Source organism: Saccopteryx leptura, chromosome 3 (assembly GCF_036850995.1).
Source record: "Saccopteryx leptura isolate mSacLep1 chromosome 3, mSacLep1_pri_phased_curated, whole genome shotgun sequence".
In the NCBI taxonomy this organism is placed as follows: domain Eukaryota; kingdom Metazoa; phylum Chordata; class Mammalia; order Chiroptera; family Emballonuridae; genus Saccopteryx; species Saccopteryx leptura.
Window position 1 is genome coordinate 103,783,961 of NC_089505.1, and position 25,956 is coordinate 103,809,916.

The 25,956-nt window shown below is 45.8% G+C and overlaps 2 protein-coding genes across 3 annotated transcripts in view; one reads left to right on the forward strand and one right to left on the reverse strand.

Moving 5' to 3' along the window:
• Positions 1–993: 993 nt before the first annotated feature.
• IFI6 (interferon alpha inducible protein 6) lies at positions 994–4,810 on the reverse strand. Its single transcript, XM_066372072.1, has 5 exons — positions 4,689–4,810; positions 2,960–3,061; positions 2,521–2,595; positions 2,291–2,440; positions 994–1,196 (listed from the first exon to the last, which is right to left on the reverse strand). Exons 2-5 carry the CDS (start codon positions 3,027–3,029, stop codon positions 1,114–1,116), a joined length of 378 nt encoding a protein of 125 aa, XP_066228169.1. The 5' UTR covers positions 3,030–3,061; positions 4,689–4,810; the 3' UTR covers positions 994–1,113.
• An 11,144-nt stretch (positions 4,811–15,954) lies between these two features.
• FAM76A (family with sequence similarity 76 member A) overlaps positions 15,955–25,956 on the forward strand; it is a 39,358-nt gene continuing 29,356 nt past the window's right edge. For both annotated transcript variants that reach the window (XM_066375541.1, XM_066375542.1), the window contains exons 1-4: positions 15,955–16,198; positions 17,274–17,338; positions 21,108–21,162; positions 21,898–22,050. In XM_066375541.1, coding sequence (XP_066231638.1) covers positions 16,118–16,198; positions 17,274–17,338; positions 21,108–21,162; positions 21,898–22,050 — 354 coding nt within the window. In that variant the 5' untranslated portion in view covers positions 15,955–16,117. The remainder of the gene's footprint in view (positions 16,199–17,273; positions 17,339–21,107; positions 21,163–21,897; positions 22,051–25,956) is intronic.

Here is a 25,956-nt window from a genome sequence, read left to right on the forward strand (position 1 = left end):
ATCTGAGGCAAACCAGCTGAAGCAACCAATTGCCATCTGCAAGGGCGGCACTGGACCTGAGGGCAGGAGCCAGCAGGATGGCCCTCTTCCCCTACTCATCCATATACATTTGTAATGGGAGAAGAATTTCTGGATTATAAGTGAAGACAGCTAGCTTGGCCGTTTTGTGACCAGATTTTGTGGTTCACATGTGGCCACTTCCCAGGGTGCCGCTTTCCTCAGAGGGTGGGCTGGCATTGAGGCTGGTGCCTATTCATAGACCAGAACCACAGCATGATGCTCTCTCTTCCCACTAGTGATGGAACTATCCCACCTTTTATTGACATTTTATTTCTAGGGTCTCTTTGTCCTCCCCTGCCTAGGTCCTGGCACTCTGCTTCACCTGGACAGGCCTCCCAAACTTCAAATTTCCCCAAGGGGTTGAGTTGGCCTCCCCTTTCCATTCATAAGGGATATGCTCCAGATGCAAACTGTCCACTCTATCCCAGAGTTCTCTGAGGGAAGGGAAGCCTTGCTGATACCTCCAAAAGATGCTGTTATACACATTCCCCAAGGCAAACATCTGGCCTTCTATTCTCCATCAGAAGGAGACCACTCTGGTGCTTCTTCAGGGAACGGAGATCTGGTGTCTGCATTTCTGCCTAATCAGAGAAGTAGCTGGAAGCCTCCCTGAGTGAGAACAAACTGAGCTCTGCCTCCCCAGCCCCGCTGTGAAATCCAGCCTGAGCATTTATAGTGTGACAGGGACAGCAGGGAGCTCTGTGGGGAAGGAGTCCCAGAGGAGGGGATGTCTGAGCTGGGCTATGAGCTTCAGAAGGGCACTGTAAGCAGAAAGGACAGCACGTGCCAGGGCTCAGAGATGAAAACAGCTGGTAGTGTTCTAGGAGCTGTGGTTGGCTTTAGGAGGAAGTGGGGTTTGGGGTGTGTGGATGAGGAAGACCAGAGACAGATCTTGTTGGGCTTTTCATAGCAAGGACGACTCACAGAACAAAGTATTTTCTGAGAGAAGTTTATTCTCTTTTTTACCTAGAGTGTTTATGAGTGTAACAGAGAAAGCTCTGGACTTCAATTGGAAGAAGGCGGGCAGGGGGTGGGTGTCTTGGGGTTCTCTGACTACTCATCCTCCTCGTTTTCAAGCTGTGTGTGGACGATGTAGCCTAAAGCAGCACCAACCTTGGCCATGCCACCAGTAGCCCCTGCAAAGCAAGTACAGCCAGGTTACTTACCGCCCAGGCATCAGGCAGGCCTGGGAATCCAAAAGTCTGGAAACCATTGGTCAAGTCCAGATTCTTCATTTTCAGATGGAGAAACAGAGGACCTGAGAGGGGACCAGACTTCTACAAAATGAATCCTACTTGCCCCTTCCCCCCCAGCTCACCACCTCAAATCAGAGCTGTGTTTCAGAGGTGAAAAAGGCAGAATAACAAGGGTGGAGAAACAGAGGGGCGCTTCTCCTGTGTGCCCTGACCAGGAATCAAACCTGGGACTTCCACATGGGCTGACACTCTATGGCTGAGCCAACTGGCCAGGATGGCGAACAATCATCTTATAACACAGAACCATTCCTAGCCCTGCCCACAATCCTCACTTCCCATTGCTGGGGTGTGACCTGGTCTGTGTCTTCCCCCACTCCCACTCCCACCCCCACCCCCTCTGAGAGGGCTCTATTATTTTGGGCTTTGTCATCCGGAATTGAGAGAAGATGGAGGGTTCAGAAAGGCAGAGAGTTTGTCAGGGGTGGTTTTTCTCTAGGATTTTGGAGGAATCAGAGAAAAAGAGAGGGAAAAAGAAAAAGAAAAGGGTGGAGGAGAGGAAGAGGGAGAAAGAGAAAGAGATACATAGAGATAGATAGCTATGAATGCACACTTTTTAGAAAGAGCATCTGTCTCTATCACAAGTCAAGACCAGGGTTGTTATGAGATTAAATCGGGTTGTCCCACCATGTGTTTTTGCACTCTGGGTCTCTCAGTGCAAAATGTTAAATTGAGGATGATTATCCTGGTCAACAGATAAGAAAACTGAGGCTTGTTGTGACTTGAGCAAAGCATCAGCGAGGCACCTACCTAAAAGCATGGAAACAAATGGACTGGGTTTGAATCCTGGCTCTAGGGCAAGCCAGTTGGGAGAATTTGAGTAAATTACTGAATCTGTCTGTGCCTCAATTCCCCCACTGTTTATAAGAAGTCCCATCTCAGAGAGCTGAGTTGGCCTGTGAAAAGGACTCAGAATAGTGAAAAGAAAGGACCTGTTGCCCTGATGTCTCCGCTCCAAGGGCACGGCCCCAACTCACCCAAGCTCTGCAGCGTGGCCACCAGCCCTCCCGCAGGCACACCGCCTCCGCTCGCCACGGCTGACCAGCTCATCATCGAGGCGGCCAACGAGTTGGCAGCGATGCCGGCACCCGTGAAGCCCAGAGCCGGCAGCCCAGCAGCCATGAGCCCTGGAGGAAGAGGAGATGGTGAGGTAGAAATCTCAGCGGGTGCCCACTCCACCTTCCCGTGCCCCGCCTTCCAGACCCACCTCCTCCGATCGCCATGTAGGTCAGTGCACTCCAGAATCCTGAGCTGCTACTCTTGGAGCTTTCTCTTTTTTTGCCTGTCGGGAGAGTGAACAAAGCGGAATGAGGAGGAGAGCAGAGTCCTCTCCTTTGCCTGATGCCCAAGAACACCCACAGAGCTGGGGGGTCACTATCCTCCAACTTCGGAGAGCTTCAATAAAGGCAAGATAACTTTTCCTAAGGTGTCATGCCTGGCACGGAACTGGTATTGAATAAATCTCGGTAGAATAGAGAAATTGACAGAGTAGGGGATTCGAATCTGGGACTCTGGCTATGACAAGCCTGCGCTGTCCATTTTAATAGTTCCTCTTATTCAGAGGCACGCCTGAACTTCTAAACCAAGGATTCTGGAACTTTCCACTTCTTCCTCCCAAAGTCTTCAGCTTGGCGCAGGACCCTTACCTGCCTCCACCACGCCGCAGGTGTAGAGTAGCAGATAGCACAAGAAGAGCGATACCGCCTCTTGCCGCATGGTGGCGCCGCGCACTGGCTTTGTCGCTGGACCTGGGGATGGGGAGAGGAAAGAGAGGCTTTTGAGCCATGTTTGAGCCACACCCACGCGGCTGTTTTCCCTTCCGATTGGAGGATGAGTCCATAAAAAGCAGCGAAGTGCTCGGAACTGAGCCTAGCACCCCTCAAGGAGCCGCGGGGTTTTCCTTTCCTCGCGGCAACAGCCGCGGTGGTGTTCATGCCTCACCCACAGTCGAGAGAATCAGTGAGGCAATCTTCTTCTGGTAAGGTGCCTGGCACATGGAGCGTGCTCAGTGATGTCAGCTAGTATCATTTCTGTGGTTGTTTTGTCGTCCGCTTGTATGACCACCGGTCAGGCTCAGTGCAATTTTCTTGAATTAGAAACAAACAAACATGCCTGACGACCGGTAATGGTGCAATCGATGGGGCGTGGACCTGGAATGCTGAGGTCCCGCGTTGGAAACGTGAGGTCACCAGCTTGAGCACGGAATCATCAACATGATCCCAAGGCCCCTGGCTTGAAGCCCAAGGTCGCTGGCTCGAGCAAGGGGTCGCTGGCTTTCTTGAGCCCACTGCCCCCAATCAAGGCACGTATGAAAAATAATCAAACTACAATTAAAATAACACAACTACAAGTTTATGCTTCTCATCTCTCTCCTTCCCCCTCTCTCCCTTCCTCCCCCTCTCTTTAACTCAAAAAAAAACAAAAAACAAAACAAAAACCCACAAAAGAACAAAAAAATCCATGTAGAATTGGGCACTCAAAATGTATAATTTTGTTAATAAGTGTCACCCTAGTAAATTCAATTTTTAAAAAATAATATTCCCCCTCCCCATGCATTGAGCCTTTACTCAGCACATTATAGCACAAGGTCATTTATATCCATAATAACCGCTTTACGTAGGTACCATTGTTTTCAACCAGGTATTATAGACAAGGAAACGGAAGCTCAGAGTTTAATACACCCAAGCCTTCCCAGCCAAGAAGTGGCAGAATCAAGATTTAAACCTGAAACTGACTGATGCCCAAGGCCATACTTTTAACAACCATTCCAGATTACTCCATTTATCCTCCAAGATAAACTCACTGTCACATTAAATCCTACAACAAAGGGGTTTCAGAAATCATCCAGCCCTTTGGCAGGTAAGGTAGCTGATTATCATTTTGCAGATTAGGAACTAAAGCCCCAAAATGTGAAGTGACAGAGTTAAGGTCACAGATTGCTGACAGGGCATCTGTAAAATAAGTCTCATGCCTCTTGGGGTTTTGCACCTCAATCCCCTAAAAACCCCAACCAGTAGGGGCACAAAGAAAACCAGATAGAAGGTGACGGAAGACAATTTGACCTTGGGTGATGGGTATGCAACATAATCAAATGTCAAAATAACCTGGATATGTTTTCTCTGAACATATGTACCCTGATTAATCAATGTCACCTCATTAAAATTAATAATAATAATAATAATAATTAAAAAAAAAACACAGAAAAAACCCCAACCATACCCTCAGACCAGTCTTAGTCCAGGGCACTAAAAGGGACTTGCATGTCGCCTCAATGAGGAATGGGCATCCTGGCTCTCCCTGGCATGAGGCTTATAGGTAGGCAGCCTGGCAAAAGATGACTGCTTGACAGCCATACCTCATAGTTTCTGGGTTTACCTCAGAGAAGAGAAGAGATGAGAAGGAATCTTCCTGGCCAGAGCTTGCTGATAATGTGAGCAGCAGAGGGCTGCAGGCTGCAGGCTGGCTTTTTATAATCACATTCCACCACTCACCCTCCCCTTTCCCAATGGCCAATCACTGCCAGACTTTCCATTTCCTACACTCGGCAGAGTTTCTTTTTCTCTCCCATCTCCACCCAGAAACACCCACTCTGCTTATTCTGCTGGCAGAAAAAAATGTAATTCAAACTGAGAGCTTTGAACAGCCAAGAGTATTCAAAGCAGGTCACGCTACAGTGGGACCCACAGTCCTGCTGGAGTTAGTGAAGAAACCTGACCACCAGTTCCTCTTGGGGCCCAGAAGCCTTTCATAATTCAGTTCAATTCATAATAATGCCTACCACTTATTGCGCACTTGCTGCATGCCGGGACCTATGCAAAGTGCTCCATGTGCATGACCTTTCCAAGCTCACGGTAGTTTCACGAAGTACCATACATTGTTTTTTAAATTTTATTTTAAATCCTTATTATGAGTTTATTTTCTCCTATAACTAGTTTACATTTTCCCATGATTAAGGATATTTCATGGCTACCCGAACAGGACTTGGGCTGGAGAGTTCCTGCAGACAACACCTTCCACAGCTTCTCAGGATACATTTCAGGAGCATTTTTAATACTGAAAGGAACTTACTTCTCGTGGAATTTTAAATTCCAATCTGGCCAGATGAGTCGGAAAAAGAAATCTGTTGAGGTATTTCTGGAATCATACTGAAGTACCTCGTAGGGATTTTTACTTCAAGGGTCCTTTCAAGGGGTTTTGTATTCTCCTGCATGAATATGATCTTTGTGGAACTAGCTACAGATAGCAATGGCTCTTCTTTGCATTAGTGATTTTTCCTGTTATGATAAAGCCAGTGAGTCTGGTACTCTTATGTAGTCAACGGGCTGGACCTTCGCCATCTTTGCCAGTGCCTGCACAAGGCAATTTCCAAAGTACTGACTTCAGATTGTCAGTTACTTACTATGGGCCAGTTCTAGTCTTGCTTCTTCCCATTTATTAGCTGTGTGGTCTTCAGCAAGTCACCAGTCTCTGTGAGCCTTGGTTTTCTTATCTACCCTCGTGCTCCTTTCTCTTGGCCGTATGTTCTTTCCCCTACCATATACTGTTTATAATCCTCATTTTGCAGAGGAGATTAAAGGTTGTGGAAATGAAGTCATTCCATACCATTGTTCTCTAAAGCTGGCTGCTGCTGGGTGGTGGGCATATGGTAAGACCAGAGAAGTCCATGTTCATGTGGCCATCTATCCTTTGCCATCAAATGTGTCCTCTGGCCCTAGGTAAGGGATTGAACATTCTTTAAGCCTTTGGATGGTGATGTTTAAATGAACACTATGAATAAGAAATGTAAGTTTCAATAAGGATGAATCTTTGCCTTCTCCAATGTGGAAGGGAGCTCGTATCAATGACCTGTCAAGAGGTACCTGGGTGTTCTCCTTGACCAGTGTTGGCCACAGGGATGTGAGAAGTGCTTGAATTTTGGAGGTATCTTGAATATACCTTGCTATCTGAATCTATTTGGCTTCTGAGCTTGGATGGTGAGTCCTGATACGAGGGTAGATGTGTATAATGGCAGTGGCCACAGTTAGGCAGGTTCACATTGAATTCGGGCAGCCAGTAGAGGAACTGCAGAACCAGAAAGCACTGGGAAATTCTCATTTATTAGATTCTTGCTATGGTGGACAAGCAAACAGGCAGGGGAAAATTGCTTCTCATAGTGACAAGCAAGTGAGCCACAAAATGGCCACTTGCAGTGGCAGGCAAGCAATCCACACCAAGAGAAAGCATTTGTAGCCTTGCATAGGCTGTACACACATGACTCTGCCACATGCTCATACACTAATGATACAAAGTGCAAGCGAGTAAGCCTAACACATCTGTTTTCCCAACAGTGTGTCACTTTGAATTTGATGAGGGAGAGAAGCAAACAGACTCACCATTTATATCTGCTGGGCCTAGGAGTAATGTATAAATGGAGGCCCACATAGCATATGTCTAAATATTTTAAAACTTGTGATAAATTTGCATGCTGACAGATGATTACAATTAGTGGGGTGATCACATTGTAAGGTATAAAAAACTCAAATCACTACATTGTACACCTGAAACTAGTAGAGTATGCTCCCCCCTCCTGGGAGTTTCCTGTGCCTTTCCTTTCCCCCTCTTCTTCTTTCCCCTCTCCTTCCCACACAGGCCTGAGTCTCCTAAACTCTAGGGGTCCCCACCAGACTTGCAATCAGAGGAGCAATGGGAAGCAGTGGCTCGTCCTGGGCTAACCCCCTGAACCTGTCTCCAAGGCCCCTTTACTCTGACTTCTCAGTGAGCTAAAGCAGCCTGCTTCTCCTCATTTCTTTCTTATAACATTTCTAGAGCACCAAAGCAGCCCCGCCCAGGCTCTCTCCTGTTGCTTCTTCAATCCTAAATCCTTCTTGGTTACACTGACCCCAACTTTAATAAATGTATGTATTCTCAAAGTCACCTGGACATGTGTTGTAAAATCTTTTTTTATTTTTAAAGATTTTATTTATTTATTTATTTTTATTTATTTATTTTTTTAGAAAGAGGAGATAGAGAGAAAGGCGAGGGAGAGGGGCAGGAAACAACTTGTCGTTGCTTCTCGCATGTGCCTTGACCGGGCAAGTGCAAGGCCTGGAACCAGCGACCTCAGCATTCCAGGTTGATGATGCTTTATCCACTGCGCCACCACAGGTCAGGCTGTAAAATCTTTCCTACACAAAATCGAGAACCCACATTTCACCAGCTGGCCTGAAGCGGACCTGCTAAGGGCCAGGTCCCCTTTCTGGGTAATACATGTACTGTATTCTTTCTTGTTTATTTATTTATTTGTTTGTTTATTCATTATTTAGTCTTATTCTTCTTATTATTTTTTTGTATATTTCCGAAGTGAGAGCGGGGCAGACAGGCAGACTCCCACACGCCCCCTACCGGGATCCACCCAGCATGCCCACTAGAGGGCGATGCTTGGCCCCTCTGGGACGTTGCTCTGCTGCAATTGGAACCATGCTAGCGCCTGAAGCGGAGGCCATGGAGCCATCCTCAGTGCCCAGGCCAACTTTGCTCCAATAGAACCTTGGCTGTGGGAGGGGAAGAGAAATACAGAGAGAAAGGAGAGGGGGAAGGGTGGAGAAGCAGATGGGCGTTTCTCCTGTGTGCCCTGGCCAGGAACTGAACCCGGGACTTCCACATGCTGGGCCGATGCTCTATGGCTGAGCCAACTGGCCAGAGCTATTTATCATTATTTTTTTTAGTGTTTGGTTTTTTTGTTTTTTGTTTTTCAGAGACAGAAAGAGAGTCAGAGAGAAGGATAGAGAGGGACAGACAGACAGGAACAGAGAGATGAGAAGCATCAATCATTAGTTTTTCGTTGCGTTGCGACACCTTAATTGTTCATTGATTGCTTTCTCATATGTGCCTTGACTGTGGGCCTTCAGCAGACTGAGTAACACCTTGCTCGAGCCAGCGACCTTGGGCTCAAGCTGGTGAGCTTTTGCTTAAACCAGATGAGCCCTCGCTCAAGCTGGGGACCTTGGAGTCTCGAACCTGGGTCTTCCGCATCCCAGTCCAACGCTTTATCCACTGCGCCACTGCCTGGTCAGGCTTAGTGTTAGTTTTTAATATGCTCACAGTTATAAACCTTATAAATGATAGAGCTGGGATTCATAGCCAGGCAGTCTGGCTCCCAAGCCTACATCCTTTTTTTTTTTTTTTTTTTTTTACTAATTTGAGATGAAATTCACATAATGTTAACCATTTGAAGTAAACGATTCAGTGGCAGTTAGTGCATTCCATCACCTCTACCTAATACATTTCCATTACTCTGAAGTAGAGCCCCTTACCCATTAAGCAGTTTACCCATTACCCTACATGTACTATTTTTTATCTTCACAAAGACCCAATTGTATAATTGAGGAAAGTGAGGTTCTGAGATGTTCCGTGATGGGTCCAAGGTCACATAGCGGAGTAGTGATTTTTTTTTTTTTACAGAGAGAGAGAGTCAGAGAGAGGGATAGACAGGGACAGAGAGGAACAGAGAGAGATGAGAAGCATCAATCATCAGTTTTTTTGTTGCGACACCTTAGTTGTTCATTGATTGCTTTCTCATATGTGCCTTGACCGTGGGCCTTCAGCAGACCAAGTAACTCCTTGCTCGAGCCAGCGACCTTGGGTCCAAGCTGGTGAACTTTTGCTCAAACCAGATGAGCCCGCAGTCAAGCTGGCAGCCTTGGGGTCTCAAACCTGGGTCTTCTGCATCCCAGTCTGATGCGCTCTATCCACTGTGCCTGGTCAGGCGCGGAGTAGTGATTTTTAAAAAAATTTTATTTATTGGTTTGAGAGAGAGAGGAAGGGAGAAAGAAACATCGATTTATTGTTCCACTTATTTATGCACTCATTGGTTGATTCCTGAATGTGTCCTGATGGGGGATTGAAACTGCAACCTTGGCACTCAAGGTGGCGACCTTGGGGTTTTGAACCTGGGACCTCAGCATCCCATATCAATGCTCTACCCACTGCGCGTCACCACTGGTCAGGCAAGACTTGGGTTTTAAAGAGAGTAAATTTTGTTGGGGAGGGATCTAGAAGCCATAAATGCACACTCAATTATAAAAGATACACATTGAAATAAAAGTTCAACTAGTACTGTATAAGCGGTCTTCAGAACTGAAAGTAATATAAGCCCAAGAGCAACTATAGGGCAGGGACTTGGAAAGGTCCACTTCAAGAACAGTAAATTGGTTCATTCCTGGGCACCCCCTATATTGGCCAAGCTGGGTACTGAAGTCTCTTCAGGCCTCACCAAGAAACCTCAGGTGGTTGTTTGCAAGAAGCTGGCGGTGCAACTGGAGAACACAAAGTAGGAAACAGCCCTTGGGCCAACTGTCTCAGTCAATATAAGACACGTTCAAACTGGTAGAGAATTTTTTATGAATTTATTTGAGCCAAACTGACAACTGCTGGGAAGCAAAATCTCAATGGATTGAGAAAATGCCCTTGGAAAATGGTAGTCTTACCACATTTTTTCAACACTTTATCCACTGAGCCACCACAGGTCAGGCCTTACCACATATTTTATACGTCAGAATCAAAGGGGAAGATGTAAGGAGGTTATATGAGATTCATTGGTGATAGATTAGGGAGGCAGGAGAAAGCAAAGTGGAGCGATCTCTGGGATTGGATAAAAAATAAAACAAATAGACACATACATATTTATTTTACATTTGTGAGTACAGCACATTTAACAGTCAACAACTAAAAACAACAATAACCTGACTGGTGATGGCACAGTGGATAGAATGGCAACCTGGGGCATGAAGTCCCAGGTTTGAAATCTTGAGGTTGCTGGCTTGAGTGTGGATTCATCAACATGATCCCATGGTCACTGGCATGAGTCTAAAAGTTGCTGGCTTGAGCAAGGGGTTACCAGCTCAGCTTGAGGCCCCCCTCAAGTTCCCCCTGCCTCATCAAGGCACTATGAGAAGCAATCAATATACAACTAAAGTGAGGCAACTACGACGAGTTGATGATTCTCATCTCCCTTCCTGTCCCCCCTCCCACCCCCACTCCCATCTCACTCTCTTTTTATTTTTTTACTTTTTAAAATTTTTTTATTATTATTTTTTTACAGGGACAGAGAGAGTCAGAGAGAGGGATAGATAGGGACAGACAGGAATGGAGAGAGATGAGAAGCATCAATCATCAGTTTTTCGTTGCGACACCTTAGTTGTTCATTGATTGCTTTCTTATATGTGCCTTGACCGCGGGCCTTCAGCAGACCGAGTAACCCCTTGCTTGAGCCAGTGACTTTGGGTCCAAGCTGGTGAGCTTTTTGCTCAAGCCAGATGAGCCCGCGCTCAAACTGGCAACCTCAGGGTCTCGAACCTGGGTCCTCCGCATCCCAGTCCGACACTATCCACTGCGCCACCGCCTGGTCAGGCATCTCTTTCTTTAAAAAAAACCCAAAACAAAACTACAATAGCCCTGGCCTGAGGCAAAGGTTGCCAGTTCAACCCCCTGGCCAAGGCACACACAGGAATAGGTTGATATCTCTTTTTTTCCCCTTCTTTTCCAATTGAGAGGAGGGGAGATAGAGACAGACTCCCAAATGTGCCTCAACCAGGATCCACCTGGCAACACTTGTCTGGGGTCGATACTCTGCCCATCTGGGGCGGTGCTCACAACCCAGCTATTTTTAGCACCTGAAGGGGAGGTTCCAGGGAGCCATCCTCAGTGCCAGTGCCAATGTGCTCAAACCTGCAGGAGGGGAAGAGAGAGAGAGAAAGAAAGAAAAAGGGGAGGGGAAAGGAGTGGAGAATAAATGGTTGCTTCTCCTGTGTGCCCTGATCAGGAATCGAACCCGCGACATCCACACGCCGGGCTGACACTCTACCACTGAGCCAACTGACCAGGGCTGATGTCTCTTCCTGTCTCTCCCCTTCCTCTCTCTCTCAAATCAATTTTACAATTTTTTAAATTTTAAGTTAAAAAATTAGAAACAACAATAACAATTAGAGGATTTGTGGTCTGTGCTCTGGTGTGGTAGTTGTGCCTTGAGGAGTCTGGGGAAAAAAAGTAAATTACTCTTTGTTAGCATAGACGCAAAAGACAATGAACAGGCTCAGTTAAGGTAAAGATTGACCTTGTCAGGGAAAATAACGGCCTAGGACGTGATAACCTGCCATGATCTGCTTTCAGTCAGAAGGTTTATTTATTTATTTATTTTTTACAGAGACAGAGAGTGAGTCAGAGAGAGGGTTAGACAGGGACAGACAGACAGGAATGGAGAGAGATGAGAAGCATCAATCATTAGTTTTTCATTGTGCGTTGCAACACCTTAGTTGTTCATTGATTGCTTTCTCATATGTGCCTTGACCGCGGGCCTTCAGCAGACCGAGTAACCCCTTGCTGGAGCCAGCGACCTTGGGTTCAAGCTGGTGCGCTTTTGCTCAAACCAGATGAGACCGCACTCAAGCTGGCGACCTCGGGGTCTTGAACCTGGGTCCTCTGCATCCCAGTCCGATGCTCTATCCACTGCGCCACCGCCTGGTCAGGCTGAAGAAGGTTTTTTTTTTGTTTTGTTTTGTTTTTTAATTTTTTACTCTTTTTTTTTTTTTTTTTTTTTTCTACAGAGGCAGAGATAGACAGGGACAGACAGACAGGAACGGAGAGAGATGAGAAGCATCAATCATCAGTTTCTCGTTGCGCGTTGTGACTTCTTAGTTGTTCATTGATTGCTTTCTCACATGTGCCTTGACCGCGGGCCTTCAGCAGACCGAGTAACCCCTTGCTGGAGCCAGGGACCTTGGGTCTAAGCTGGTGAGCTCTTTGCTCAAGCCAGATGAGACCGCGCTCAAGCTGGCGACCTCGGGGTCTCGAACCTGGGTCCTTCCGCATCCCAGTCCGACGCTCTATCCACTGCGCCACCACCTGGTCAGGTAAGAAGGTTTTTTTTTTGTTTGTTTGTTTGTTTTTGTTTATTTTTTTACAGAGACAGAGAGTGAGTCAGAGGGATAGACAGGGACAGACAGACAGGAACGGAAAGAGATGAGAAGCATCAATCATTAGTTTTTCATTGCACATTGCGACACCTTAGTTGTTCATTGATTGCTTTCTCATATGTGCCCTGACCGCGGGCCTTCAGAAGACCGAGTTACCCCTTGCTGGAGCCAGCGACCTTGGGTTCAAGCTGGTGGGCTTTTTGCTCTAACCAGGTGAGCCCGCGCTCAAGCTGGCGACCTCGGGGTCTCGAACCTGGGTCCTCTGCATCCCAGTCCGAAGCTCTATCCACTGCGCCACCTCCTGGTCAGGCCTGAAGAAGATTTTAATTTCAGACTGTCCCAGTAGAGCCTGAGCTGTACATCAATCAGGCATTTCTGCTTCGACTTCATCATGCAGGGGGTCACTCCTGCTTAACAGCCAGCTGGCAGCCTCTTCAAGACTACTCTTGAGTTGGCTATGAGGAATTCTACTTATTGGTACCGAGACCAGTTGCCACCCGAGGAAAGACATGATTGACACACAAGTTGCAAGAATCAAACAGGGCCTGGCCAGGCGGTGGTGCAGTGGATAGAGCGTCGGAATGGGATGCCAAGGACCCAGGTTCGAGACCCCAAGGTCGCCAGCTTGAGCACGGGTTCATCTGGTTTGAGCAAAAGCTCACCAGCTTGGACCCAAGGTCGCTGGCTCAAGCAAGGGGTTACTCGGTCTGCTGTAGCCCCCCAGTCAAGGCACATATGAGAAAGCAATCAATGAACAACTAAGATGTCGCAATGCGCAACGAAAAACTAAAGATTGATGCTTATCTCTTCGTTCCTGTCTGTCCCTGTCTATCTGAGTCTCTCTCTGTCTCTGTAAAAAAAAAAAGGAATCACACAGGCAGTTTACTACTTACAAATCCTTAAGTGCCTGGGTATAGCTTAATAGGGTCCTGTTGGCATGCTCCTATCAGCTGTCCTTGGTCAGAGCAGTGTAGAGACAGTCCACGTTCAACGTTGAAGTCTGGGCGACTACTGCAGCAGAGGAGGCCCCTTTGCTTTAGTACCTTTTCTGGCATACGCCTACTTTTTTTAAAATTTTTTTATTTTTTACAGAGACAGAGAGTGAGTCAGAGAGAGGGATAGACAGGGACAGACAGACACGAACAGAGAGATGAGAAGCATCAATTATTAGTTTTTCATTGTGCGTTGCAACACCTTAGTTGTTCATTGATTGCTTTCTCATATGTGCCTTGACCACGGGCCTCAGCAGACCAAGTAACCTCTTGCTGGAGCCAGTGACCTTGGGTTCAAGCTGGTGGGCTTTTGCTCAAACCAGATGAGCCTGCACTCAAGCTGGCGACCTCGGAGTCTCGAACCTGGGTCCTCTGCATCCCAGTCCGACACTCTATCCACTGTACCACCGCCTGGTCAGGCTGGCATATGCCTTCTAACAGGTGTTGATCTATAGGATTATCACATTGTTGGTCAAATAAGTTTGTAAATATGATATATAGGTTTGCTCGCTTATAGTTTGCATTGAGTGTGGGGGATAAGCTGTAAGCAGGCAGGGTTGTTATACTGTAAGGCTTAGTTTTAAGACTAAGCCTTTCCTACCCTAAGTGACTTTGTGTCAGAGACTTCCTTGTTTGTATATTGGATTAAAGGTTTTGATATCTATACTATAATATGGGGCAGACTGGGAGCTTGCTCTCTCTCGGTTCCTGAGATTAGCATTAGAGGAGAGAGCAGAGAAAGGACATGTGGCGGAGAGGAGAAGCAGCCAAGATGGCTGAGTGCTGAAGGAGAAGCCAGTTTGTGCAGAGTTTGTGCAGAGAGAAGGAGATGGGGAACAGAGGTGAATAGGCTGGTGAGGTACAAACCTTTGATCCTAGGAAAACTCCGATAAGTCAGTGGCTTTGGGAGCCCTGAATGGAAAGGGAAGTGTTTTCCCACCGTGTGTATTTCTTGCCCGCTGGGTGCAAGCTATGATTAAAAGGTAACGGCCCACCAGTTCTTGGCTCTGTTGTTTTATTATCATCTGCCCGAATCAAATGTGAACCCACACAGGGCAGGCGGCTGTGATGGCGGCTGCAGCTACTGGCTTTACACACATCCAGGACATCAAATCACCTTTTTGGGAGTTCCTAGCAGGGAGGAACTATTTTTATGTTAATCTACAGAAATGTCACATCAAGCCATTTTGTGACACTTTTGGAACACTTTTAAAGTGTTCCTAGGGAAGCCACTGTTTTTTTGGGGGGGGACTACTTTTTATCTATATATAACTTCATACACACATTAACCAGGCCCTGCGCAAAAGGCTTAGTCTGCCTATCATATCTGTACACATTAGATTATTTCCCACCCAGAGGGCATAGTCTTATTCACTTGCCTTAATGGCTTTTAATATTATATCCTAACTTATTTCAATATATCTTCCATATTTTTCTATATTTCTATATATTTAATTACTATATAACATTATATCACTGTAACACAGACCATCCTATGGGTGGTTAGTTTCAGTCTGAGTTTTTTTTGTTGTTTGTTTGTTTTTTGTATTTTTCTGAAGCTGGAAACCGGGAGCCAGTCAGACAGACTCCCGCATGCGCCCCACCGGGATCCACCCGGCACGCCCACCAGGGGGCGATGCTCTGCTCATCCGGGGCGTCGCTCTGTTGAGATCAGAGCCATTCTAGCGCCTGGGGCAGAGGCCAAGGAGCCATCCCCAGCGCCCGGGCCATCTTTTGCTCCAATGGAGCCTAGGCTGCAGGAGAGGAAGAGAGAGACAGAGAGGAAGGAGAGGGGGAGGGGTGGAGAAGCAGATGGGCGCCTCTCCTGTGTGCCCTGGCCAGGAATCGAACCCGGGACCCCCGCATGCCAGGGCGACGCTCTACCGCTGAGCCAACCGGCCAGGGCCTCAGTCCGAGTTTTTAAGGCAGCCATGAAGGCCTCCCCTGAGCTGGTCAGGTATAGTATGCCCCTCCCCACTCTGAGAGGGTCCTCAGGGGGGCAAGAGGATTCTCAGGAAGGCCTCACCTTAGTATTTGTCTTCTCCCTCCTGGAGGAGCTGCCATCACTCTAGTAGCCTTCTTCCTCAACACTGGGGTGCTCTCTCTGAGACTTTCTCCTTTCTCTCTGGACGTCAACAACCCGAGTCCCCCCCCCTTTTTTTAGGGGGGTCTCAGACTAGGGATAGCCCTCTAAATTGCCTTTCATGATTTCCCCTTTATCCTGGAATGATAGCACTGTACGGGCCCCTCCTGCCCAGATGATGGAGGAGTTCTCACAAGCCCTCCACTTTGTTCAAGACGGATTAATATTTCAACAACGCGATGAGTTCCATCCAACCGCGCCTTTCCAGCTCCCAGAGAGGGTAGCTCCATGGAAACCAAAACATCACAACTTCGCAGAGGTATCGCGAGAGACACGGAGGGGACCGGAGCTTGGGAGAGGAGGAGCGAGGGCGGGAACAAAGAGAGAAGTGGGAGGAGTCCGAGCGCAACCGAGGGGCGGTAGACCGTCTGTCCCCGAAGCGTCCCCGCGTGACTGAGCTTTACATAATCGAGGCCGAGTGCGTCATTAGTGGCGTACTCCAGCCCAGGTCGAATCAAAGTCGTCGGAAGCTCCGTGTTCCGCCCCTTCGCGCTTGACGGACGTCGGAATGACCAGTGAACGGGCGCTCAGCGCCGCCGCACCCGCCCAGGTTCCGCCGCACCCGCCTGCTCGTCCGCCTGCCGCAACCCGCAGCTTGCCGCCGCCGTTGCCGCCTCTGCCTTCGCTACCGCCTCTGCCACCTCTGCCAGGTTGTCCCTCAGACTGTCAGCTAAAGCGGCGAGCAGAGCCGGCTGGGCTGCGAGCACGGCCCGGCCAGACATGGCGGCTCTCTACGCCTGCACCAAGTGCCACCAGCGCTTCCCCTTCGAAGCGCTGTCTCAGGGGCAGCAGCTGTGCAAGGTGCGCGGGCTGGGGCGGCGACCGGGAACTGGGACGCTGGAGGCGCGGCCCAGAGCTCCGGGTCCTGCGGGGACGCCTGGCTAGGTCCCCCGGGGAGGGCGTGGCAGGCTCGCCTAGCTGTAGAACCGCACCCGCCCCGCTGGGGGCTGGCGGGTATAGCGGGGGAGACCCGGCCCGCTCTGGCGGCGAGTTGGCAGCCCACAAGGGATTGTTCTCGGACCCCGTGAGGACGAGGGACGGAACAGTTGGTTCCCTGCTTGGCCCCAACCAGCGTGCTGGAGATCCTTCTTGGGCAGGATGGCTTCCCCGCCGCCGGGGTACGCTTGGTTGCAGACTGCGGGACACCCTGCCCTGCCTGGGACTAAACTCCAGAGTTGAGTGCTGCCTGAGAGGAGTGTGTCGAACTCGGGCGCCTCACAGACACTTTTCAGCTAGTCTCAGAGTCGAAGGTAGAGAAGAAGCATTTTACTAAAGGCCCACAGTCAAGCGCACGAAGCAAAAAGATGTTTTTTCAACATTCATTTGGGTGACCCGATCTTCATCTTAACCAACTGTTGGTCAGTTTTTACCCCTAAAGATCTAAGTTCTCTTTTTCGTTTAAATTGCTTCATCCTGCTTTGCCTATATAAGTGAATATACGAGCTGTGTGAGGCAACAGTTAAGTCACCAAGCTGGCCTTAAAAAATTACATTACAGTGTGTATATATATTTTAAAGGAAGTTTCTTATATGTAAGCAGTACTTATTTCAATCCAGCGCTTTCACAAGTGAACCTGCCCAAACATCGCACAGTGGTAGTGACACAACTGGACCAGACTCCAGGGCTTGCTTGTGACTCCCAGCCTGAGACTTGTTCATACATACCTTTGTTTTACAATTTATGAATACGGAGTAGTGCCATATAAATTATGATTTATCTCCCACATCAACACTGCCGCAGTGTTGCCAGTATTACAGAGGAAAAAAATAAGGCCCAGAATGTTTAAGTGACTCACTCAGTACCCAGGTGTATTGGGTACTGAAGGCTGTTTCCATTTCTGACTACCTTTTAAAATTATATCCTCATTTCATTTCAGGAATGTCGGATTGCACACCCTGTTGTGAAGTGCACCTACTGTAGGACAGAGTACCAGCAGGAGAGGTACAGTTTCCATTGACCATGAAAGATGTTAATAAGCTTTTTCCTCTTAAAATCTGTAATTGATTGTACTTCAGTGTGCAGATCTATAGTCAGTTGCATTTTATACAGGTTCTACAGTTTTATTTTATTACAGCACATTGATGGGTGTAAAATATATGTTCCCTAGTTATGTATTGATGGCTTAATTTGTTTTTTTTGTATTTTTTCCCAAGTGAGAAGTGGGAAGGCAGTCAGACTCCCGCATGTGCCCAACCAGGATCCACTTGGCATGCCCACCAGGGGGCGATGCTCTGCCCATCTGGGGTGTTGCTCCATTGCAACCAGGGCCATTCTAGTGCGTGAGGCAGAGGCCATGGAGCCATCCTCAGTGCCTAAGCCAACTTTGCTCCAATAGAGTCTTTGCTGCGGGAGGGGAAGAGAGAGACAGAGAGAAAGGAGAGGGGAAGGATGGAGAAACAGATGGGCACTTCTCCTGTGTGTCCTGACTGGGAATTGAACCCGGGACTTCAACGTGCCAGGCGGATGCTCTACTGCTGAGCCAGCTGGCCAGGGCTTTAAATTTTTAAGTTAACTTTTTTTCAGATCCTTGATTATTTTATATCGTGGTTCTGATTTTTATGACACTCAGAAACCACGAAAATAAAACATGAGCCTCATGTTCCAGTATGTCTATATACAGAATTTGAAGAATTAATAAGCCGAAAGATATTTTTGGGTGACATTCCTGATAAAGGGTTTGTTAGCCCTAGTCACATTTGAAACTTATTTGCCTTTACACTTGCTATGTGTGAATCTCATTTATATAAGTGGGGTTTTTTTTATTCATTTTTTTTTAGAGAGGAGAGAGAGAGGGAGAGAGAGAGAAAGAGTGAGAGAAGGGGGGAGGAGCTGGAAGCATCAACTCCCATATGTGCCTTGACCAGGCAAGCCCAGGGTTTCGAACCGGCGACCTCAGCATTTCCAGGTCGACGCTTTATCCACTGCGCTACCACAGGTCAGGCAAGTGGTTTGTTTTTTTTTACAGGGACAGAAAGTCAGAAAGAGCCAGAGAGAGGGATAGATAGGGACAGACAGGCAGGAACAGAGAGAAATGAAAAGCATCAATCATTAGTTTTTTGTTGCAACATCTTAGTTGTTTGTTGATTGCTTTCTCGTATGTGCCTTGACCACGGGCCCTCAGCAGACTGAGTAACCCCTTGCTTGAGCCAGCGACCTTGGGTCCAAGCTGGTGAGCTTTTTGCTCAAGCCAGATGAGCCCGTGCTCAAGCTGGCGACCTCGGGGTATCGAACCTGGATCCTCCGCATCCCAGTCCTATGCTCTATCCTCTGCGCCACCGCCTAGTCAGGCTGAATCTCATTTTTAAAAGTGTGAAAAACACTTGGGTGTGTGTGAGTAAACACAGATCTTGGAGGGGGGTGGTTTTTGTATAGCAGCAAAGTGGTTTAATGGTATAGTAAGTTCAACTTTTGTGGAACTGCACCTGTAAGTTATAGTGCCTTAAGCAAGGTGAGGTCTATTTCCTAGCTCACACATGGAAACATACAAAATATATTCTAGAAGCTTTATTTTTTACCTTTTATATTTAGATTTAGGGTCCATCTTTAATTTGTGGGTGGGGGGTGAAATGAACTTTGACCCTTAATTCAAACCATACATAAAAATTAATTCAAGATGGATCATGGAAATAGTTTCACTTTGCATGTTTTCTAAGATGTCAGAAGCATTTGTATGTATTGCTATATATCCCACCCCTTCAGTAACAAATCTAAGTGTACACTAAAATGTTCAGCATCACAGAATCACTGGTGCTAATGCTCTTTCTGGAGGTCTCTCAATGTACGTCACTTCTTCTTTTTTTTTTTTTTTTTTGGGGGGGGGTTGTATTTTTCTGAAGCTGGAAACGGGGAGAGACAGTCAGACAGACTCCCGCATGTGCCCGACCGGGATCCACCCGGCACGCCCACCAGGGGCGATGCTCTGCCCCTCCGGGGCGTCGCTCTGCCGTGACCAGAGCCACTCTAGCGCCTGGGGCAGAGGCTAAGGAGCCATCCCCAGCACCCGGGCCATCTTTGCTCCAATGGAGCCTTGGCTGCAGGAGGGGAAGAGAGAGACAGAGAGGAAGGAGAGGGGGAGGGGTGGAGAAGCAGATGGGCGCTTCTCCTGTGTGCCCTGGCCAGGAATTGAACCCGGGATTCCCGCACTCCAGGCTGATGCTCTACCACTGAGCCAACTGGCCAGGGCCCAGTTTTGTCTTATTTTTTAAGTGAGAGGAGGGGAGATAGTGAGACAGACTCCCACATGCACCCTGAACAGGATCCACCCAGCAACCCCTATCTGGGGCCAATGCTTGAATCAACTGAACTATCCTCAGCGCCCGGAGCTAGCACTAGATGAACCAATTGAGCCACTGTCTGTGGAGGAGAAGAGGGAGAGAAGGGGGAGACAGTGGGGAAGAGAAGTAGATGGTTACTTCTCTTGGGTACCCGACTGAGAATCAAACCCAGAACATCCATATGCCGGGCCAATGCTGTATCCCAGGGGTCCCCAAACTACGGCCCATGGACCACATGCAGCCCCTTGAGGCCATTTATCCCCCCCCCCCCCCGCCGCAATTATTGGTGGTCAGTGAGAGGAGCACTATATGTGGCGGAGCCGCAAAGTGCGGCATTGCTCACATACAGTACTACTTCCTGTGACGCGGGATGCATGCGTCACGGCTCTGGAAACACGTCATATCACTTATTACGGCTAGCAGTAACAAATATGGAACCGAATATTGACCATCTCATTAGCCAAAAGCAGGCCCATAGTTCCCATTGAAATACTGGTCAGTTTGTTGATTTAAATTTACTTCTTTATTTTAAATATTGTATTTGTTTCCGTTTTGTTTTTTTACTTTAAAATAAGATATGTGCAGTGTGCATAGGGATTTGTTCATAGTTTTTTTTATAGTCTGGTCCTCCAACGGTCTGAGGGACAGTGAACTGGCCCCCTGTGTCAAAAGTTTGGGGACCTCTGCTGTATCCACTGAGTCAACTGGACAGGGCCTCCAGAACATTGTTTAAACTGTTCTTGTATATCAAGCACTTATTTGTACCTTTCTTTATGAAGTGTTAGACTTTATTTGAAGATGAATTTTTATTCCCAAGGCACTTTCATCAGTTCAGGCATTTGGATAATATTATGACATCTAGCAAAAGATGTTTTTATTTCTGTCAGTCCTTGGGTCTTAGAGAAATTGGAAATACTGACAAAATATTTGGTCCTAGCATCTATATTTCCACACCTGGGATTTTCACATACTTATAGAGGCAAGCATAGATGGAGAAAGGTCAACATGGATAGAATCTCTGAGTTTGTATTCCAAACACATATATTTAATCTTAACCTCAAATTTTCAACTATACATATGAACTGAGGAGAATTAATTTATTTTCTGCTTGTCTACTTCAGTCTAACATAATGTTCTTCTGAGGGTCCTTTCCACATCTGATAATTTTACTTAGTGATACTTGGAGATGACATAATCAGAAATAACTCACTCTTTTAAACCAAAGCCTCATTTTATCTGAACTAATAAAATTAATAACTGCAAAATAATTAAAAAGCTATTGGCCAGATATTCAACCTTCAGTTAACCAATGTCCAGACCTATTTTACCTTGCACTTGACAATGAGCATATTCCTTAAGGAAGAATCCATGTTCAAATGTTCTAAGAGAAACAACTTTTTTCTTATAGAGCCCTGTGTCTCTTGCTTCTTTTACAGTAAAACCAGTACAATATGCAAGAAATGTGCTCAGAATGTGCAGTTGTATGGAACGGTAAGTAGTTTTTTCTGTACCTACCAGTGAGTGCTCAGGTCTCTTGGGACCTTGCATTCTGTAGACTGTTAATGTAATTACCACATTTTTTATTAGAAGAACTAGTTATGTGTAAATACTTTATCATAAAAATTTGTCTAGTGTTTGAGTTTTCAAACTCAGCTAGTACTTAGTATTGAAGAGTTCTGAGTTTATAGTCACTATGTCAGGATTATGATTATAATTTTCCTGAGGGGCCTCATTAACCAGTGTGGAAAGAGGAGGGGAAAGATGGAGCCTATCACTTGATCTCTTTGTTTGGCAGCAGTTGACTATTCATTTTGATGAATGATGTTTTTTTCTCTTGGTGTTAGGGTTCAGGATCCTGTGTTCTTGCAGGCATTTCTCCCAACATGTTTATACAATGATAATGGCAAAGAGCCCTTTTTTATAAATTTGGAATCATCTGCTAGTTTCTCCAAAGAGCTGATCCTATTGAATTTCTCATAGAAATCCCAGCATATACACTAATGGTTTATTGCTATTTGATCATTTATTTACTTTTATATTCCTCCCCATAAAAATATTTTACATAGCATTAGGGATTGGGTTTCACTTGATCAATGTAAAAGAAATTTATAAAGTTGGGAATACATTTTTACCATGACTAATGGACTATGTAATACTAATCATTGTTTTAAAAAAGGCATTGGTATTTTATAATATACTTACTTGACCCTTTATTTTCTCTTTAAGCCCAAACCTTGTCAGTATTGCAATATAATTGCAGCATTTATTGGCAACAAATGCCAGCGCTGCACAAATTCAGAGAAAAAGTATGGACCACCATATTCTTGTGAACAGTGCAAGCAGCAGTGTGCATTTGACAGGAAAGATGACAGAAAGAAGGTAAATCTCTATGTTTTTCTTGATTTATTTATTTTTTTTCAGAGAAACTAAGGTGGGCCAATTGTGTTAAAAAAGACATTTAACAGAGATGATGTACAGTATTATAGAATTGTACACCTGAAATCTATATACTTTATTAACTAATATCAGACCAATAAATTGCATTAAAAAATCATGACAGAGGAGGTTTCTGACTTCCATTCCTAGTTCTATTATAGACCTTGAAGAAGATATTTAGTCTTTGTTTTTTTCATTATCAAATGTGGACCCTTATATCTAACATCTCATGTGTTAGTATTTCTTGAGAATCTCAATTTTAGTGATCAATATCCCACATAAGGGAAGTGGTGATTGGCAGAAGTCTAGAGAACTCTCTAAAGGAGAGATTGTGACTCAAGCAAGAGAGTCGTACAACCAGTTTTACTATCTGACTCTTTTTTAAAAAAAAAATTATTTATTCATTTTAGAGTGGTGGGGGGGGGGGAGGAAGAGAAAGACAGAGAGAGAGATAGAGAGAGAAGGGTGGGGAGGAGCAGGAAGTATCAACTCCCATATGTGCCTTGACCAGGAAAGCCCAGGGTTTCGAACCAGCAACCTCAGTGTTCCAGGTCAACGCTTTATCCACTACGCCACCACAGGTCAGGCTTCTGTCTGGCTCTTTAAATGTTTCTATCTGTTGAAGTTAAAGATTCTAAGATGATGATATAGAGCGAAACTCTGTGAAATAATAGTACCTTGGTAAACTCAAAGTGGCTTAATTTTCTTTTTTTCTATCTAGAGCTCTCCATTGAGTTCCAGTTGCATTTAAAATAAAACTCAAACTCCTTCCATGGCCTGCAAGGCCCATACTCTGAGTTTCATCTGCCACCACACTCCCCACCTCTTAACCTTGTTCCAGCCTCACTGGCTACCTTCCAGTCCTTCAGACATGCCAGTCTCATTTCCACCTTTGCGCTGACTGTTCTTTTGCCTGATACACCCTCCTCCAGAGTTTTAACTGGTTTCTCATGTCAAGTCTCAGCTCAGATGCCACCTCCTTTACAAAGGCCTATTACTGACTCCCTCAGTTACTTTATCATATTACCCTGTTTTATTGTCATAATGTAACATTATGAGAAATTATCTTATTTGCTTACATGTTTGTCCACACCTTAGAATGTGAACTCTTCGTCTTGTTCTGTGCTATATTTCCAGCAGTCTGGCACATAGTATGTGCATGTGCATTCTCCCTCTCTCCCTCCCTCTCTCCCTCCCCCCCATATATGTATATATAAATGTACATATTTATCTATTGATTGATGGATTTTTATATTGATAAATATCATACTTTATTGAAAACTATCCCCTCTTCCTTTTATTTGTCTTATCTGACATGGCCAAAATTTTAATCTGAAATATATCTTCCATCTTACTGTTATTTATTGAAAACAATTATGGTTCTCATTTTCTACTTCTTAAAAAGTGACTAAACTGATTTGTTTTATATTTTATTGAGTTATAATTGACATACAACATTATATTAGTTTTAGGTGTATAAATAATGATTTGAAATTTGTATGTATTGCAAAATGATCACAGTAAGTTTAGTTCACCGTACATGGTTACAGAATTTTTTTCTTGTGTTGAGAACTACTCACTTAGCAACTTTAAAATATACACTACAATATTGTTGACCATAGTCACCATGCTATATATTACATCTGCAACACTTATTTTATTTATTTATTTTTCTTCTTTTCCAAGTGAGAGGAGGGGACATAGAGAGGCAGTCTCCCACATGTACCCGGACCCGGATCCACCTGGCAACCCCTGTCTGGGGCCGTGCTTGCAACTGAGCAATTTTTAGTGTCTGAGGCAGAGGCTCCACAGAGCCATCCTCAGGGTCCAGGGCTGATGCATTCAAACCAAGCAAGCCATGCTGCAGAGGAGGGGGGGAGAGAGAGACAGAGAGAGGAGCAGGGAGGGGAGGGGTGGAGAAGCAGATGGTTGCTCCTCCTGTGTGCCCTAACCGGGAATGGAACTGGGACATCTACACACCAGGCCAACAGCCAACGCTCTACCACTGAACCAACCGGCCAGGGCACCCAGAACTTATTTATTTTATAACTGAAAGCTTATGCCTTTTGTTTACCCATTTTGCTTACCTCCCACCCCTACCTCTGGCAGCCACCAATCTGTTTTCTTCAATAAATACTTTTTGAATGAAAAAATCCAGTACAGAAACTCTTTTTCAGTGTCCATAGGTACTTCTCAGAGATGCTTAGGCTCTCAAGAGCTTATTCTTGCTAACCAAATTCATGAATTTTCAATGGGAGGATATAACTTTTCAGTGACCAGAATACTCCTGCCTGCCAACCAGGGCACCTCTTCCCTGAATCAAGATACTGGAGAAGCTGAATTAGTAATCAGGAAGTAGCATCATATAATAATAGGTGGAGCACAAGCTTTGCAATGCCTCACCTGGGTTAGCTGAATTGTCTAGGCAAGTTACTTTTTTATTTTTTTAGATTTTATTTATTGGTTTTAGAGAGAGGACAGAGAAAGGCAGGGGTTAGGGGTGAGGAGCGGGAAGCATCAACTTGATGCTTCTCATGTGCGTGACCAGGCATGCCAGGGCTTGGAACTGGCGACCCCAGTATTCCAGGTTGATGTTCCATCGACTGTGCCACCACAGGTCAGGCTGGGCAGGTTACTTTTGTTATGCATCAATTTAGTCATCTTTCCAGTTGTAATAACAGTAGTTAGTTCACAAGGACATAGGAAGATTAATTGAGATAGGTATATAAAACACTAAATTTTTAGCTTAGCACATAATATAAATTAATGGTAGTTATATTATTAGTTGGATTACACTAGAGTTCATTAAGTTTCTATTTTCTTAGAATCCTACCCTAACTAAGAGTATGGATATTTTTAGGCATCATCAGACGCACATTCATAAACTTAAAGAGAACTAAGCTTAGAGATTGAGGATGGGTGATTTGGATTCAGAATGCCTGGGTTGAAATCTTAGTTTTATCACTTATTAGCTGTGTGATTTTGGGCAAATTAATCTATCATTTTATCAGTTTCCTCATTTGTAAATAAGGCTGATCTGACCTCACAATTGTTATGAAGGTGGTTGTTCTGTGTAAAGCTCTTGGAAAGGAATCTGGTTCATGGTAAGTACTTAATCAGTGTTATCTATATTGATTTTTTTTTTTTTTTTTTACAGAGACATAGAGAGAGAGTCAGAGAGAGGGATAGATAGGGACAGACAGACAGGAACAGAGAGAAATGAGAAGCATCAATCATCAGTTTTTCATTGTGACACCTTAGTTGTTCATTGATTGCTTTCTCATATGTGCCTTGACCATGGGCCTTCAGCAGACCGACTAACCCCTTGCTCAGCAACCTTGGGTCCAAGCTGGTGAGCTTTTTTGTTTTTTTGTTTTTTGTTTTTTTTTACAGGGACAGAGAGAGAATTAGAGAGAGGGATAGATAGGGACAGACGGACAGGAAGGGAGAGAGATGAGAAGCATCAATCATTAGTTCTTTGTTGCAACACCTTAGTTGTTCATTTATTGCTTTCTCATATGTGCCTTGACCTCAGGCCTTCAGCAGACCGAGTAACCCCTTGCTTGAGCCAGCAACCTTGGGTCCAAGCTGGTGAGCTTTTTGCTCAAGCCAGATGAGCCTGCGCTGAAGCTGGCAACCTCGGGGTCTCGAACCTGGGTCCTCCTCATTCCAGTCCGACACTCTATCCACTGCACCACTGCCTGGTCAGGCCAAGCTGGTGAGCTTTGCTCAAACCAGATGAGCCCGTGCTCAAGCTGGTGACCTTGGGGTCTTGAACTTGGGTCCTCTGCATCCCAGTCTGACACTCTATCCACTGCACCACTGCCTGGTCAGGCTATATTGAATTTT

Bases quoted from the DNA above. Each gene is read 5' to 3' on its own strand.
- IFI6 (XM_066372072.1), bottom strand. From the start codon at position 3,029: ATGCGGCAAGAGGCGGTATCGCTCTTCTTGTGCTATCTGCTACTCTAC. The intron at 2,441-2,520 runs GTGGGTCTGGAA...CTCTTCCTCCAG, and splicing joins CTACATGGCGATCGGAGGAG to GGCTCATGGCTGCTGGGCTG. The intron at 1,197-2,290 runs GTGAGTTGGGGC...CTTGCTTTGCAG, and splicing joins GGCCACGCTGCAGAGCTTGG to GGGCTACTGGTGGCATGGCC.